This window comes from Elephantulus edwardii, unplaced genomic scaffold (genome assembly GCF_000299155.1).
Source record: "Elephantulus edwardii isolate Elephantulus edwardi_28Jun2011 unplaced genomic scaffold, EleEdw1.0 scaffold00129, whole genome shotgun sequence".
Classification (NCBI taxonomy): Eukaryota; Metazoa; Chordata; class Mammalia; order Macroscelidea; family Macroscelididae; genus Elephantulus; species Elephantulus edwardii.
The window spans coordinates 8,975,774-8,993,551 of record NW_006399879.1 but is presented as its reverse complement, the minus strand read 5'-3'; the positions used below and the strand labels follow the sequence as shown (position 1 = coordinate 8,993,551).

Below are 17,778 nucleotides of genomic sequence, written 5' to 3'. Positions count from 1 at the left end.
ACTGGCTTTGACAAGCACTGTGGCATTTGGACAAGAACAAACTGGGAGGAGGGTAGAGAGAATAGTGCAACAATGAATGAATGGAAACCCAAAATTTCTGTAAATGTTTATGAAAATTAATAAAATATAGCAAAAAAAAAAAGAAATGTCTAACTATTTGCTTCAGTCAAGGACCTAGAAAAGAGGCACTGTATTATACATGAAATATAGTGAGCTCTGCTTCTGCTTCAAAAAGAAATGCAGCACCTTGAGTTACTGAAAAATCTGTACACATTTATTCCAGGATTGGGGCACTGGTTTGGGGTTGATTCAGACAATGGATTTACAGCAATTTTTTAAGGGGCTCTTGAGAAGGCATCCTTCCCTCAAAAGTGAAAATCTCCAGGCATCTGGGGCTGCCCATCTAAGATCAGGCCGTATGTCCCAGAAGATGGACAGTTCATCCATTGTGTTCATCCACAGTGTGATCCCTGAAGGTGGCTTTGCCAACAGGCAGCCATGCAGAAGGCTCTGTGACGGAAGGTAGTGGGGAGATGTTTACTGGTTAATCATTCTCCTCTCAGTGACCCCAGGGAGGTCAAGTAATAGAATAATAGCTGCTTGAGTTAATCACCGTAGCGATAACATGGAAACAGCCCAAATGCACAACCACAATGGAATGGATTGAGAAATTATGGTACATTCACACAATGGGTCACTCTCGAGTGGAGGGAGTGGTGGGTAAAGGAAAGGGGAAAGATCTGGTGTGAAAAAAATGTATATAAACTCTGGAAGTAAACCAGTATAAATTTTTTTAAAAATAGAGTAATAACTGCTTCTAGAAAGTCCCCTGACATTCACTACGAGCATTTAATGTTCAGCATGCTCAGTTCTTTCTCTGTGTAACAGATGAGGAAGCTAAAGTTCAAAAAAGGCAAATTAATTGCCGAAGTTCCAGAATAGGTCTCTGGGTAGAGCAACCAAGAGGTTGGTGGACCAAAACCACTTAGCAGTGCTGTAGAAAAAACAAGATCTAGTAACTTGTTTCCCTAACGGTTAATCAAATAAAGCTCTGTGAAACACAGTCCCACTTTGTGGGGCACCTGAGTCAGAATGGATCTGAAGGCAGTGTTGGGTCATCCAATAAGTAAGGTAAACAGCTTATCTGTGTTTCCTAATCTGCAGCGACACTCTTGGCACCAGCAGCCAGGAAATCAAGAGATGAATTGCATTGGGAAAGTCTACTTGGACCTCTCGAGAGTACAGAAGAGCAACAGTGTCAGTCTGGAGACTAACGTGCGCCTGATCCAGTTTATAGTCTTCACAATTACTTGCTATGCATTAGAAAGCTGGACAATGACTAGGGATGATAGAAGGAGGATTGATGCCTTTGAGCTGTGGTGCTAGAGAAGAGTGTTGAATATACCATGGACTGCTAGGAGAACAAGCAGGTTCATCCTGGAAAGGGTGAAACCAGGCTGCTCCTTGGAAAGGATTCTGTAGCTTCCTCTGACATACTTTGGGCATAATGCAAAGAGGAACCAGTCCTTGGAGAGGGAGGTCATGAGGGTGGAGGGACAGCCAAGAGAGTAAGACTCAGGATGAGACAGATTGACTCAGTGACTGGGGTAATGGGAGTAAGTGTGTCAGACATGATAAGGTTGGCTCAGAATAGAGGAGGGTTCAGAGCTGTTTTACACAGGGTCGCTATGAGTTGCAAGCAACTCAACGGCACATAACAACCATCTGCAGTGAACAATTAACACTTCTGCACTATATCAAGATTCTGCCTCTAGGTATGGTTGGCAACTGTCTCTTTCCTAAAGCCACTGTACCTTCCTACTGAATCAAAGCCTCTACAGTTTACGATCCCTGATAAAGTCAGGGTACCCCGTAAACAAGGCATGCATGGCTTATTTGTGCTTCCAATCTCTTGTGAACAGTTTTACATGGATTTCACATCTGTTGTTAAACTGTTCACTGCAGATTAGTAATACATCTTACCTTGTTTACTGGGTAATTGTTCATGTCTGTCAGAATAAGACAACAAATTAAGTAATCAAGCCAAATACCTCACCTCTTTAACACCTAAACCCTGTTTCAGTCCTGAGACACAGCTGAGTTCCAGTCACCTGACCGTTGTCAGAGTCTGTTGAGTCATGGTGACCCTATCTATAAACAGACAAAACATGACTGAGTGTCATGTCATTTCCCTACTCACTGAGTTCATTATTGAAGTTACTATGTCAATCTTTTAATGGAGGGTCTCCCGTGCTTCTACTGGCTGCCTCCTTTACCAAACATGATATCCTTTTCTAACAATTGACATTTCTTGAAGACATGTCCAAAGTGAGCCTAACTTTCATCACCCACCCTTCTAAGAAACATTCTAGCCGTATTTACTCCCAAGTGGATTGTGGGGTTTTTTTTATTGGTTATTTTTTTTTACAGGCCCGAGCATATTCAACATTCTTGGCAACACCACAGTGGAATGTGTCAGTTTTCCCTTTTCATTGTCTACCACCTTTCTGTCAGTCTGTCACACCACAGTAGGTGGGTTGTTGCTGTGATACTGAAAGCAATGCCTGTCATATTTTAAAGACCAGCAGGATCACAAAGCTTCTAGATGAGGCCAGGCTAGGAAGAGAGACTTGGTGACCAGTTTGTGTAAATAAACCAAAGAGAACTTATGGAGACACTTGGAGGCTTTTAAAAGCATATTCTGCTGCCCACCCCACCACTGCAGATGGATCCTGGGGTTTACGTCGCTACCTACTGTTGCCAGGTTGATTACAATACATAGCAACCTTGGAAGACAAGCTTCCCATGGTTTTCAAACTATGGTCATTACAGGAACAGACTGCCTCCTCTTCCTCCAAGAGTGACTAGTGGGTTTTAAAAATGACTTTATTGGTTATCAGCCCAACATGTCCCCAAGATTCTGGCAATTTTCCCTACAAGCATCAATGCTTCTGATACTGCTAGTCTGGAAACAACATTGAGAGCTCTTGAATGACTGATCACTATAGAAACAAGTGCATGAGAGGTTAAAGGACTCTGTGAAGTTGTCCACTTAAGGAATAAGCAGGAGTTATCTAGTGGACAAGCATAAACAGTGTGTGTAAAACATGGAGGGCATGTTTTCTTTCAGGTTTCCTTCTGCATGATGACAAAGCACATTTCTTCTGATTGTAGCTCCTAGGAGCCTCTGCTCTGTGCCCTCTCTTACCAGCCATGAGAAGTTCAGCCCTAGGAGGATAAGTCTCTGCCTCTAGGAAAAGCTCACCCTGTGAAAGTTTAGCTTCCGCCAGCCTGCAACAGACTCAAATGTCCTCTTCTACCACCTCCTCCCTTGGCTACTTTACTTATTTTAGACCAGTTTCTCCAGTAAGCACATTAGGTCCCACGTCATTTTCCAAACCATTAGCACCAGCTCAGGTCTGTCCTCTTTCAATGTAGCATTGTGGCTTGGTCATCACAGCCCTCTAGGACCAAGGTTTTCCATTTTCCTGTGCTCAGGATATATTTTGAAATGGTACACTTGCTGCGAAGGGTCAGGGACTGCAGCCTTCAGTATGGACTGAGGCTCAATGTCAAGAAGACAAAGATTCTCACCACTGGACCAATTGGCAGTGTCAGGATGGATGGCGAAGAGACTGAGATTGTTCACAGCTTCAGTTTGCTCGGCTCCACAGTCAACACTCTTGGCACCAGCAGTCAGGAAATCAAAAAGCGTATCGTGATGGGAAATCTGCTGTTAGGGACCTCTCTAAAGTACTCAGGAACAACGGTGTCTCTCTGGAGACTAAGGTGCGCCTGATACAGGCCATGGTATTTGCAATCGCTTGTTATGCATCAGAGAGTTGGACAATGACTAGGGAGGACAGAAGGAGAGTGGATGCTTTTGAGCTGTGGTGCTGGAGAAGAGTACTGAATGTACCGTGGACTGCCAGGAAAACAAACAGATTCATCTTGGAGAGGATTAAACCAAGGTACTCCTTGGAGGCAAGGATTCTGGGGCTTCGCCTGACATACTCTGGACATGTTGCCAGGAGGGACGGGTCCTTGGAGAGGGACATCATGCTTGGGAGGGTGGAGGGACAGCGCAGGAGGGGAAGACCCTCTATGAGATGGATTGATTCGGTGACTGGGGTAATCGGGATGGGTGTGTCAGAGGCAGTGCAGTTGGTGCAGGATAGAGCAGGGTTTAGGGCTGTTGTGCATAGGGTCGCTATGAGTCAAAAACGACTCGACGGCACATAGCAACAACAACAACATAAAAGTTGGTATCATTCTTGAATGGATGAAAACTTCAAGGCACCAAGAAGCCTGCACCAGTTATGCAATCCCCTGTAGAGCTCTGTCGAGCCCCTGGCTCCTGGCCTGGCTCTATACCCACGGATGGCTTACTTTCAGCACCACAGAGCTGTCCACACCACCATCGTGCTCTTTTGCCTCTACTGTTTCCTTCCCGAGGCTCAAGCTTCCTAGTATCAGTTACACTCAACACCTCTCTGCGTGTAAAGGTTCAATATTTCACCTGGAGAAACTATAGCACAATCTGTGGACTTGGTTGTAGCAACAAACACTTTACATACTGATTAGAATATGATAGCACATGGGCAGGGGATTTTGGAGCACATTATTCTTAGTGGCATGGTTAATGCATTTAACTACTCACTGAAAGGCTATATGTTCGAGTTCACCCAGAAATGTTTCAAAAGAAAGAACTGGTGATCCATTTCCAAAGAATCAGACAACCATGGAAACTGACCTGGATTGAACCAGTTTCCTAAAAAGGCATGCATGCAATGATATAATGCAGAAGCTAAGTAATGGTCCCCTATGATCCTATAAGCAAACCAGGTGTAAAAGGATTAAGAGTGAAATGCTCCCATCACAACCCTAACTTGATGTAAAGGGAGCTTCCCTATGCTGTGAGACCTTAGCACCACCAAGAACTAACCGTCAGGAGTACAATGTGCCCTTTTAGACCCGAGTCTCCTACACAAGGCAGTTCCTGGGTACCACAGAAGGCCAGGATATGCAGAGCACCTCCAAGGAACTTTCTTTCAACATCTCACTTCAGAATCAATGCCGCCTATTTTCTTCCAGACCTACCCTCTGTCGTGCCTGAGCAGCAGGCTCTTTTGGAGAGCACCAGGCCACTGCAGTGCAGGCTCCGACGAGGGTTTATGTGCCCCCACCACATACCAGAATGCCCACATCTCTGCAGGCCCTCCAGAAACAACGACTCTGGGTCCCTCCCTGTGGTTTCCAGGCTGTGCCACTTGCTTTGGCCGATAGAAGTGAGCAACTGTGAATCGCCCTGTATCAGAGCAGAGACTGAGGAGACAGTAAATGGTTGTACTCTCCTCCACTCTTTCATGTTGGGCCTCAAAGAGGAGCCATGTGGAACTGCTGGGGCGACTCACCCCCGTCTCCAGCTCTCCAGCAGCACAAGAAAGGTGCACGTGAATGCAACTGAAAACTGTGAGACCATGGGAGTGTGCAATGGAATGTGGTGGACCAGCTCCCACTCACGGTGATGACAACAGCCATCCACACAGTGTTTGTCAAGTGCAGGCATCTCTCTGAGCATTTTGTGAGCATTAGTCACTTAACTCTCAGAAAAGACCCATGAAATATTATTCCCATTTTATAAATGCTACAATGAGTGCAGAAGGACATTCCCAAATTGTACAGCAGCAAGGATTTAAGCCCAGATTATCCAGCTACAGAATCTACCTCCTCAACATGCTGTCTTGGAGTCACCATTCTCCTGGCTCAGGAGCTTCCAAGGGCTCCTCCGTCCCACACAGTGTAACTAGCATGTCCTGTAACTTTGAACTATATTGTCCATCTGGTCCTTGTACTGTGGAACCCCTGGAAAGCTACTTGCCCATGCCATGGTGGTGTACCATCCAGTCGGAACCGACCCACGGCTGATCTTCTGGAGGGTTTTCAGAGGCAGTTAATCACACAGGAGGAGACTGCCCATCCTTCTCCCAAGGAGTGGCTGGTGGCCTTGAACCACATGTCTTCAGGATTGCAGTGCAGCTTCTTGCCACTAGGCCACCAGAGTTTTATATTACTATTAGAGCTAGAATAAGAATGTATACACAATTCCTGTCCTTTCCAGTGTTTGTCTTCTCTCCAAAGCCTTGTAGAAACCCTCCCTCCACGCCGCATCTCCATTTCCTCTCCATGTGGGAGCCCTCTGCATTAGAGTGTAACCTTCTCACTCCGTCTGACCTTGCTCATTCCCCAACCTGGCCACATCCATGCCATCCATCACCTCAGCGTTCTCCTCTTCTCCTCTACCCAGAGTCAAGTCACCACGGGGTAGAGTTTGTGTCACCCATCCCTACAGAGCCATCTCCTGTGGCCCTACACCAGAAGTGCTTTTAGCATCACACTGGCCATCCTGAAAGTTGTGCCCTGTGTCCTTGGCCCTTACATGGTGGGTGCAGGAGAGACAAGATGGTGACATTCTAATTTGCCACTGAAGACCCTGCAGCTCGCTGCCACCAGGATTCTTATTTCCTCAGGGGGAGCCCACATCTGGGGAAGGCCCTACGGACAAAGCGTGGACTGTGTGTTCAGTGAGCACCCCGTGAGTCCACATGTGTACAGGAGGTCGGAGCTACTGTGTGAAGTTGTCATTGTCCAGTCAGTCCTGACTCATAGCAACCTTATGTCCAAGAGAATAACTCAGTGCCTAGCTTGGGACCTCCTGGGCTGTTGCTGTGACACCACTGTCACAGCCACTATCCATTCATCCCATCAAAGGTCTTCCTCTTTTCTACTAATGCTATACCAAGCACTATGCCCTTCCCCCAGAACTGGCCTCTCCTGCTCACTTCATGTCCTCTTTGACACATTTTTTAAAAGTAACTTGTTTTTTCTCCTTGAGATAATGGTTCACGTCTTCCCATCAGACCATGATCGAGATGTAATGGCAATGTCGGCTTGTCGGCTGCATTTCTAAACTCAGGATCAGCACTGGTGTCTAACTGGCCCTGAACCCCAGTATTCCACCCTTACCTTCTCTACTCTGTGCACTGTACAACAGTGGAAGGCATCTTACATTTGCTGTAAAGGTGGGGGCATAAACTGAGCCCCAGCAGATGGCCTAATGTTCGCTCTGGTAAGAGGTCACAGTTTACACATGAACAGAAATGTATTTCCCTACAGTTTGTTGTTGTTGGGTGCTTTGGAGTACAACCCATAGGGACCCTGTGAACAGATCCGAACGCTGTCCTGTCCTGTGCCATCCTCACACTTGTGGACACACTAGAACCCATCATATGGCAGTCACTGTATCAATCCACCAATCGAGGGTCTTCATCTCTTTCACTGTCCCTCCACCTTTCCAAGTATGATGTGCCTCTTCCCTAGCCACATGCCTGAAGTACACGAGATGAAGTTTATCATCTTTGCCTCCAAAGAGCACTCTGGCTGTACTTTCTCCATGGACTATCTGTTTGTTCTCTTGGCAGTCCACGGGATGGATGATCACTACTTCTCTCCAACATCACAGTTCAAAGGCATCAATTCTTCTGCCATACTTATTCATTGTCCAGTTACCAAATGCATAGCAAGTGATCAGAAAGACTATGGCCTGAATCAGATGCACCTTAGTACTCAAAATGATATCACTGCTTTTCAGTAATTTGGGGAGGTCTCTGATTGCACTTTCCCAGTGCAATACATCTCATTTTCTGATTGCTGGTGTCAAGTAACTGATTATGAATCCAAGTGAGATGAACTTGTTGACAGTTTCAATCTTTACTCCAGTTATCATAATGTTGTCTATTAGTCTAGTGGTAAGAACTTTTGTTTTCTTGATGTTGAGATGAAATTTATATTGAAGGCGGTATTCTTTGATCTTCTGCAACAAGTGCTTCCAATCTTCCTCACTTTCAGCAAGCAAGGTTATGTCATTTGCATAATGCACATTATTGATGAGTTTTACTCTGATATTGATGCCACATTCTTCTTTACAGAGTCCAGTTTCTTGAATCATTTCATCAGCATACAAATTGAATAGGTATGAAGAAAGAATACAACCCTGTTATTCTTTCTTCTTAATTTTAAACTAATTACTGTTCCCTTGCTGTTGGTCTAGGTACAGGGTTTGCATAAGCACAATTAAATGCTCTGGGATTCTCATTCTTCTCAATATTTGCCATAACTTGCTATAATCCACACAGTCAAATGCATATGCACAATCAATAAAGCACAAATAGACATTCTTCTGGTATTCTTTGCTTTCAGCCAGGATCCATCTGACATCAGCATTGATATCCCTCATGCCATGGCATCTTCTAAATGCTGCTTGAGCTTCTGATAGTCCCCTATCCATGTACTATTTTAGTCATTTTTGAATGATCTTCAACAGTCTCTTGCTTGACTGTGATATTAATGATATTGGAAATGAGAACAAATATGGACCTCTTCCAATCATTTGGAAAGACAGTTGTCTTTCAAATATTATGGCATAGCTTGGTGCATGCATCCAGGGCAGCATCTGTTAGTTGAAACGAGTCAATTGGTATTCTTGGGGTCTTATTTTTTGCCAGTGTCTTCAGTACAGCTTCAACTCCCTCCTTCATTACCATTGGCTCCTCTGCTCATATTGTACTTCCTGAAGTTTTTCAATGTCAATTCTTTTTGGTACAGTGACTCTGGGTATTCCCTCCAACTTCTTTCTTTAAAAATATATTGGTTTGCATATAAAGATCGTATACATTGGGTTTCACACTATCCTTCTCTCAAATCATTCCCATTCACTGTGTTTTATTCTCCATCTTCTCTGGGTGCTTCCTAGATCATTCAACATATTGTCCATGTTGTTGCTGCTATTGTTATGTGCCACCAAGCTGTTCACAACCCAACTCCCCTATCTTGAACCAATCTCATTGTCTCTGACACACCTACCCCCATTACCCTACTGTGTCATTACATCTCCTTCAGAGTCTTCTCTTACACTGTTCTTCTACCTTTCTAAGCATGATGTCCATCTCCAAAGACCAGTCCCTGGCAACATGCCCAAAGTTTGTCAGACAGGGCTTCAAAATCCTTGCCTCCAAGGAGCAAATTGGTTTCATCTTCTCCATCACAGACCTGTTTTTGTTCTCTTAGCAGTCCATGGTATGTTCAACACTCTTCTCCAGCACCACAACTCAAAGGCATCAATTCTTCAAGCAATTACAAAGACCAAGGCTTGGAGAAGACACACCTTAGTCTCTAGACTGACATCATTGCTCTTCAGTATGCTGGAGTGGTCCCTAACAGCAGATTTTCCCAGTGCAATTAATCTTCTGATTTTCTGACTGCTGGTGCCAAGAGTGTTGATTATAGAACCAAATAAGCTGAGATTGCTAGCAATTTCAATCTGTTCTTCATCTATCATGATGCTGCCAGTTGGCCCAGTGGTGAGAATCCTTGTTTTCTTGATGTTAAGCTTCAATCCATATTAAAGACTGTGGAAAGGGATAAACCGGGCGGCTCCTTGGAGGCAAGGATTCTGAGGCTCTGTCTAACATACTTTGGACATGTTGTAAGGAGGGACAGGTTCTTGGAGAGGGACATCATGCTTGGTAGGGTGGAGGGACAGCGCAGGAGGGGAAGGCCCTTTATGAGGTGGATTGACTCAGTGACTGGGGTAATCGGGATGAGTGTGTCGGAGACAGTGCGACTGGCACAGCACAGAGCAGAGTTTAGGGCTGTTGTACATAGGGTCGCTATGAGTAGCAAGCAACTCGACGGCACATAACAACAACAACAGTCCTTGACCTTTTGTAACAAACACCTCAGGTTCTCTTCATCTTCAGCAAGCAAAGTTGTGTTATCTGCATAATGCAGATTGTTGATAAGTCTTCCTCCAATCCTGATGTCACATTCCTCCTCATAGAGCCCAGCCTCCTGAATGATCTGTTCTGCATATAGCTCGAAAAGGTATGGAGATAGGACACATGGCTGGTGTACACCTTTTCTGATTTTGAACTATGCGGTGTTTCCTTGCTTTGTTCTAACAACTGCCACCTGGTCTAGTTATAGGTTTCACATGAACACAATTAAGTGTTCTGGGGTTCCTATTTTTCTCAAGGTTAGCCACAATTTGTTGTGAACCACACAGTTAAACGCCTTTGCGCAGTCACTAATATATTTCAATATTGCAACTTGAGGCTTAAAATTATTTTTTGCTTCTCTTCAGCTCAGAAATGCAGAGCAAGGTCTCCCCTTTTTATTCTCCAATTTCAGATCTCTGCAGGTTCCATCATAATACATTGCTTTGTCTTCCTTCAAGACAGATTTGTTTGTTCTTTTGGCAGCCCACAGGATATCCAATACTCTTTGCCAACACCACAATTCAAAGGCATCAATTCTTCTTTGGTCTTTCTTATGCACTGTTCAAATTTGAGATGAGTTATGAAGTAACTGAAAATAGGATAGCTTGGTTCTAGTGTGCCTTAGTCTTTAAAATGATATCCTTGCTCTTTAGCACATTGGAGAAGTCCTTGCCAGCAGATTTGCCCGATGTAACATATGTTTTGATTTCTTGACAGCTGCTACCATGAATGTTGATTGTGGACCCAAGTATGGTGAAATCTTCAACAACTTTGACTTTTTCCCATCTATCATAATGTTGCCCATTTATCGATATTGAAATGTTGCCCATATTGTAGGCTGCAGTCTTTGATATTCTTCAGTAAGTATTTCAAGTCTTCTTTACTTTCTGCAAGCAAGGTTGTGTCATTTGCATAATTCAAATTTGTGATGAGTTTTCCTTCAGTTCTAATGCAACATTATTCTTCATTCAGAATACACATTCCTATATATTCATATACACACACATATAAGAATTCATAGAACATTCTTCATATGCACATATACACAAGTATATTTACACAGAGAGCATGTACTTAGCACATACATAGCATAGTGTACACATGCAATTTTAAACACGTAAAAGAACATTTATATACAATGACACACCCATATACATCAAAACTCACACATACATGTCAGTACTCACATAACTGCTGTTATGTACCATTACACACGTTTTTTAAGAATATTTACACTTACAAACACACTAATGCATGTTTACATTCAAAATACACTTGCACACACATATATACTAGCAAACACAAAATCATATACACATACTTAAACATATTCCCATGCATACTTCACATTTACACAAACTCTCTAAATAAATACATATTTACACACAAACACAAATCCCATACAATATTCACACATAACTCTATATACACACTCTTACACGCATTCTTTTTTAAAAATTTTTTTATTATATTATTTTTATGTGTACCGTCAAATCAGATCTGACTGGTACAGGAGGAGATTGCTCCCTCCTTCTCCAGCAGAGCATCTGGTGGATTTGAACTGCGTATCTCTGGGATTGCAGTGCAGCGTCTTGCCACTAGGGCACCAGAGCTCCCTACACACATATTCTTAAACACGCATTCACAGACACAATGACAGACATATAAATGTGCACACCAGCTCTCTCTCACACACACATAAGCATATTTACATACGTGCACACAGACTTCAGACAGGGAGGTGGTGACTGTGAGCGGACGGAAGTAATTTGGAGGCTGCTTGACCACTTGAGCAGCAAGGAAAAGCCCAGCAGTGGTCAGTACCTGGAAGTCTTACTTTCAATAATGAGTTTCATCATTTACAGGGACACCTGTGCAGCCCACAATGGAAGCATGCCCTCTCTGTGGCTCTCGACAGCATGTGCCTTTGTCTCTTTGGGCCACGCCCAGGATGCTGGCCTGAGCAGCCACAGCGCAGGAGCAACCCCACAGCCAGGTTAATCCCAGCTGAGCCATTAATTTAAAAAAGCCTCACTGGAAGAGAGCCTGATGAAGATTTTAAACTATCCCTGGGGCTGGGGCTACATATTCCTGCATCTTCAACTTATCTAGCCAGTTACTCTGCTCATGGAACAGATGTGACCTTTCTCTGACAAGACCTGGCACTTGAACACTCTCAGAACTAGACATTCCCCAGCCTCTATCCAGGCTAGCCCACCTTTCTGCACTCCCTGCTCCAGTGCTTTTCTCAGGGTTTCCTCTAGCCCCCTCTATATTCCTACCATGCTGGATTGTGTGATTTTTGGGTTTAAATGTGGATCTCTTCCAAATTGTTCTGGGTGCATGGTGAGCCAATCTCTCTCCCATCGTGCCCAATTGGTCCTATTGTTACTACTGTCCATGCAGGGAATGGACCTGGAGAGGCAGACAGGCGGGCAGCAAGTGGAAGGAAATTGTCACCCAGTATCTCCAGGTTACTGTCCCACATGAGCACCAGTGACAGTCCTCAGAGGGCGAGGGCCCTCCAAGCAGCTCCATGCACTGCCATGTCATTACACAAAACATGAGTCTTTCTGAAGCAGAGTCGTGTGTCCACTGAGGTGTGAATGCCTCTTTGGGAGCAAATAGACTTTCAGGGCTTGTCCCCACCCTGTATCTTTCTGCACAGAGCAAGTTGCTCACTGCATGGGAGGAGTGGAGACTGTAACTGCTCGGTGCTGACACCAGGGTCCTTCAGTTTTGTCAGTGCGGGGACCGGAGTGGGCATCAGAGCATGAGCATTCAGCTCCAGGAAGCAGATGGAGTGCTAACCCAGGTCCTGAGAGAGGTAGACATTGCCATGTTCAGGTCCTTCTGTGTGGGGACTGAAGTGGGCATCAGAGCACCAGCTCCCAGCCCCTGCAGATAGATGGGGTGTTGACTTAGGTCCTGAGAGGGGTGGAAATTGCCACCCTCACAAGGAGACAAAGGGCTAGGTCTGGGCCAGCCCAGAGCTCATGACTGATTGCTTCCGAATCCCTCAGCCCCACCACCTGCCTCAGACCCTCACGAGAGAGGTCTGCTCATATACACGCCCTGCACCCTCAGCACCACACCCCCGGTTCTTCCACCTGCCATCTGTGGCAGCCACAGCTGTACATCTGCAGACTGGCCACTCACCGCTATGTTCAAAGCATGGGGCTCCTCACCCTCAGAACTGCTCACTGGAGCGTTGACCAGGGACGTGTTCTTAGCCGAATAGGTGCTGGAGGGACCCAGACCTCTGCCCTCCCCTCCTCTCAGCAGCTACTAGACCCGGAGCTCTAAGAGGACAGCACAGAATGATGGTCACTGCTGAATGCACCGTGCTGCCGCCCAGGGCAGGAGGGCAAGGGGCGTCTGCACGTGCGGGGCGCGGCCGTGGAGAGCGTGAGAAAAGAGTGGGGCTCCCTGGTCTCTCTCCACCTCCCCCGTCACCTTGCAGGATTCCATGGCCCGCGAATCTGCCTTCGGAGCTGGGCGTCCGACGCCCAGTGCTCAGGTCGCCTCCTTCTATGCAAGCCAGGCCGCTGCTGACCCCTGGCCCTCAGCGCCACACCCCGGGGACCCGCGCGAAAACGGGGCTCTTTTGTTCAGCCACGCCCAGGGACGCGCAGCAAGCCTGCCCATCCCCCCACCTCGCCCGCAGCCCTGGGAGGTCGCCCCGCAGGTGGGTTTGGGCTTAGGCAAAGAATGGGGCGGGGAGCCTCCGCCATGGCGCTGTCTCTGGGTGAGAGTGTCATTCTTTAGGCACTTGGAGAAGACCGCAGTCTCTGGCCCCTCAGCGACGCAGAAACTGGACGCGCGGAGCCGGGCAGGGGCGAGCTCCTTCGCCCAATGGCAGGGCGCCGGATGGAGCTGGGCTTCGGCCCTCGCGCCCTTCCCTCTTTTGTTCGCGGCCCCCGCCACCCTCGGCACACACCGCTGGGGCGGGGGCTCCCAGCACGCGCGAGGGGCCCGAGCGCCAGCCCCGCCCCGCCCTGCGGCCCCCCAGCCATTGTCCCCGGAGACTGGAGGAGGGGGTGCAATGCCGAGACCGGCCCCGCCCCGCCCGCGGCGACGCAGAGAGCCTCCGGGCCGACAACCACTCCCCACAAAGAGCGGGGCGCCGAGCCGGGCTTACCGTGATGTGCGGGATGTTTTTCTTGCCCTGGTAAGACATGGTCTCTCAGCGCCTCAGCCCCGCGCGGCCGACGTCAGCTCTCCGCCTCGCTCCCCGCCGGCGCGGTAACAAAGGTCCAGGAGCGCGAGGAGAGGGACGAGGGTGCCCGCGCGCCCGGTGCCCGGCTGCCAGCGCCGCCCGGCTCCCCGAGGAGGCGGGAGGAGGAGGGAGACGAGGGCGGGAGGAGGGGGCTCCAGACAGAGAGCTCCTCCCGGCGGCGCGGAGCCGAGCCCGATTCGCCCCTCTCGGCTCGAACCAGGAAGCGCTTTCCTCCCGATCCCCCACTCCGCCCCTCGCCCCCCACCCTCCCAGTCCACCGACCCCCGCCCCGCGCGCGCCCCGCGCTCAGCCTCGGTCTCCCTCTCAAGATCGGAGGGGCGGGTGTCAGAGTTCTTTTATAGGGCGCTGCAGCCCTGGGTTGCACAGGCCGACTCGCGCGCTGCGCCACAGGTGTGAGGCACCGCACCTGCGCGCCCTCAGAACACCCCAGAGGGAAGAATGGGAAACATCCCCAGTGTTAGTAGCATCCCCTCACCAGCAGCTGCAGTCCAGCCCCTAGCCACTCCCTGAAAGCACTCTGCACATCCATCTCCAAGGCTTTATTCTCAGATTCCCTCCTCCCAGTCCCACATCCTCCAGAAAGCCTTTCCTGGACACGTGCAGTTCACGTCCACAAAGAAGCTGCCCCCCTTGGTGCCAGGCCAGGAGGGGAGCGCAGACGTGAAGAGATCCTGAGCGGTGGCTAACCTGCCCCACTCCCTGCATCTGCGCTGGGGTCTCTGGTCACCAGGAGTGAGTGCCCTTTCGGAAGCCAAGGCCTTGGTGTGAAGGTGCCTACAGTTCCTGACCAGACTGGGATACAGGTGGAGTAATCAAACCACCCGCAGCTCCTGCTGCCCAGGTCAGAGCGGACACAAGCCCAGGCCCTCCACTCAGCTGTTAAGAAGTGAGGCAGGGCATGATGTGATAAAATTCATGACAGAAAATATTAAAGGAGGGACAAGGGACAAAGTGGGGTCTTGAGAATGGCCCCTACAGCACAGGACAAGGGCTCAGCCCAGCAGACGAACAAAGCATCGCTTCCGGCAATATCCATCCTGCAGCTCGGTGGAACCCGCCTTCACCTTCAAGCTGCCACCCAGAAAGGGCCAGGGCCTGGAACCCTGTGTCCACCCAGGCCGCGAGGACCAGACGTAGGAGACCAGAGTGGCCCGGGCCTGGGATAAGGGTTTACAGAGACGGAGCGGCGAGGCCAGCAGGCCCCATTGTCCCATTTTATAGATGGCGATGGGGGCCGATAAAGAAGTAAGACTTGTGTCCGGGTGCGGAAGGACAGAGCGGCAGAGTCGGTCTGCATCCCTCTGGAGAGCAGAAATGGCGGGTGGGACACTCCCCTTTCCAGTCTCCGTGTCCCCTTCCTCCACTTTAGAGTCCCCGCACCAGGGCGTCCCCAGGGGTCAGTCTGGGGTTTCAACCTTGAGCTCCAGGAAATGGCAGGACTGCACTGGGGAGGAGGAGGGTGGATTGGACTAATCCACTTCAGCTCCCCCGCGGATTTCTAGGCTACCCAGCTCTGCAGCCGGCCAGGCTGGGGCCTGGGAAAAGACTGCGCATGCGCCGCAGAAACCCCTCCTTCTCCCTCCTCCTTCAACAGGGGCTACCGGTGGGCGGGGGAAGGGCCGCGACCAGCAAAGCGCAGGAGCAGGCGGCCTGCCCCGGAACCAGAGCGGGCGAGCCCACGCCGCGGCCGCTGTCCTCCATGGGGCACACTTTCCCCGCCCCCGAGCCCCGCTGCCCCCAGTCCCGAGCCTCTGGAGCGCCTGGAGTTGTAGGCGCGCTGAAGGCTCCTCCTTTTGTCCAGGGCGCCGCTGAAAATAGGCAAGAGATGGACGGACGGAGGGGAGCGAGTCGGGGAAGGGGAAACGACGCTGACCCCATTCCCAGGAGCGGCTCAGGGGCAGCCCTGGCCGAGGCCGAGCCGAGCTGGCGCTGGCCACCCGCACCACAGATCGCGCCTGGACGCGCCTCGGGACAGCTCTGGGCCAGTTACTCCCTCATGCTTTGGCCGAGCTGGAAGAATGCCGCCGCCCTACTTCACAGAGAGAAACCCGGTTCCCCAGAACTGGTCCACCATCTCAGTCCGAGTCTAGGGATGGTCAGGGGGAGAATCAGGAGACGAAAGGGCTCTCTCGCCATTTCGTCACAACGCGCAACCCCCAGCTCCAGAGCGCCTCAGCTCCGGATTCAGCACCGTGGAGAGCTCCCGAACAACACCGAGAGGTTTGCCTTTGGAGAGCGCAGATCCAGAGGAGGCCGCTGCGGCGTTAGGGCACAGGGCGCGTCCTCGCTCCTCCAGAAACCGCTCCTGGATTTCCATCTGGACCCAGCTTTGCTCCTCCAACCTCATTTAGTACATAAGGAGGGCAATAAAAATGCTAATAATAAAACTCAACCATGGGCATATATTGAACATTCACAACGCATTTCCCCAATGCATCTGTAGTCCACTTCTGCACGGCAGGGCCAGGGTGCTGACCCAGTGCCCAACGCGGGGGTGGCTCGGATCTGGCCCTCAGCCTAGGGCGCCCCTGGTCCTACCCTTACCCCCAAGGAGATCTCTCAACGCTGTCCCCATCTAGTCTTCCCCCAGTTACCCAGGTCTCCTAGTTGGGGGCGCATACAGAATCAGGCTTTGGTCCTTCCTCTCCCACACGCTCTTCCACTTTCAGGGAATAACGATAATCGGGAAAACAGTACAAACAGCTTTCAAGCCCACCGCATCCAACCCCAGCTCGGCCCAGTGAAGCCGGCACGTGCTGCCTGCCGGGATCTGGGGCAGGAGCTTGGCTTTGGGTTTAAATCGGTGCTTAAATCTTCAATCCGGACTGCACGCAGGCAGTACTTAGCAAGGTCCCTCCCAGATGTGAGCTCTGCAGCCGCCAGCGAGCGCTTGACCTCTCACTGCCTCTGTGCAAAGCAGGTCGTTTATGATGATTAATGAGTGATGGTCGGACGGCGTCGGGACCAGACGGAAGGCAGGAGCCCTGGATTAAATGTCCTCGGGGCCCTTCACGTCCTAAGGGTCCCCGCAGCGGTCTCAGCCAACTTATGGCCCCTCTGAACCTCACTCTCCCTTCCTGCAAAAAGACAGGAATTGGATCTCAGAAGCGCCTTCAGGTCTCAGAACTCTGCTGGCTACCCTGAGCCCAGTTGCACCACCTCTCGGAACCTCTGTAAAAAGGTTTTGGGGGATGGGCCAGCTCGAAGTCTCCCAATGCTGGTGGAGGCCCCAGCATTTGGCCACCGAACTCAGGTAGTCCTGGGTCCAGCGGGCCAGAAGGCGCCGCCCCGCCCCCGCCCGCGCGCGCCCCGAGGGTACCTGGCCATTGTCCCGGCCGAGCGGCAGGTCTCGGGGCGCCGGGCAGCGGATCTGCAGCGCCGGCGGCCGCTCGTCGCGCTCTCCAGGGGAGCTGACTGCTGAGCCCGAGGGCTCGCTCACATCGCTGGCCGTGTCCTCGCTGCCGCCGGGTCCTGGCAGGCCAGATGCATCGAGCCGGCCGGACCCGCGGGGCGTGCGCGCCGAGCCACGGCGGCCCACGCTGTAGGCGTCGAAGTCGATGGTCTTGTTCTCGTAGGCGCCCTCCACCGCGGCGAACATGCCGCCGTACTTCTGCCGTGGCGTCTGCGCCGCACTGCCCGGCCGCGCCAGGTACACCGGCAGGTCGTCCTCCGTGTTCCACGCGCGCCGCCGGTCCGCCATGC

General features: G+C 50.1%; 1 protein-coding gene across 1 annotated transcript in view; it reads right to left on the bottom strand.

Annotated features, from left to right (window-relative positions):
* Positions 1–17,776, bottom strand: part of CRMP1 (collapsin response mediator protein 1) — an 87,342-nt gene extending 69,566 nt beyond the window's left edge. Inside the window, exon 1 of the mRNA XM_006893632.1 lies at positions 17,396–17,776. Within this exon, the coding sequence (XP_006893694.1) occupies positions 17,396–17,776 (381 nt within the window). The remainder of the gene's footprint in view (positions 1–17,395) is intronic.
* Between the last annotated feature and the right edge of the window lie 2 nt (positions 17,777–17,778).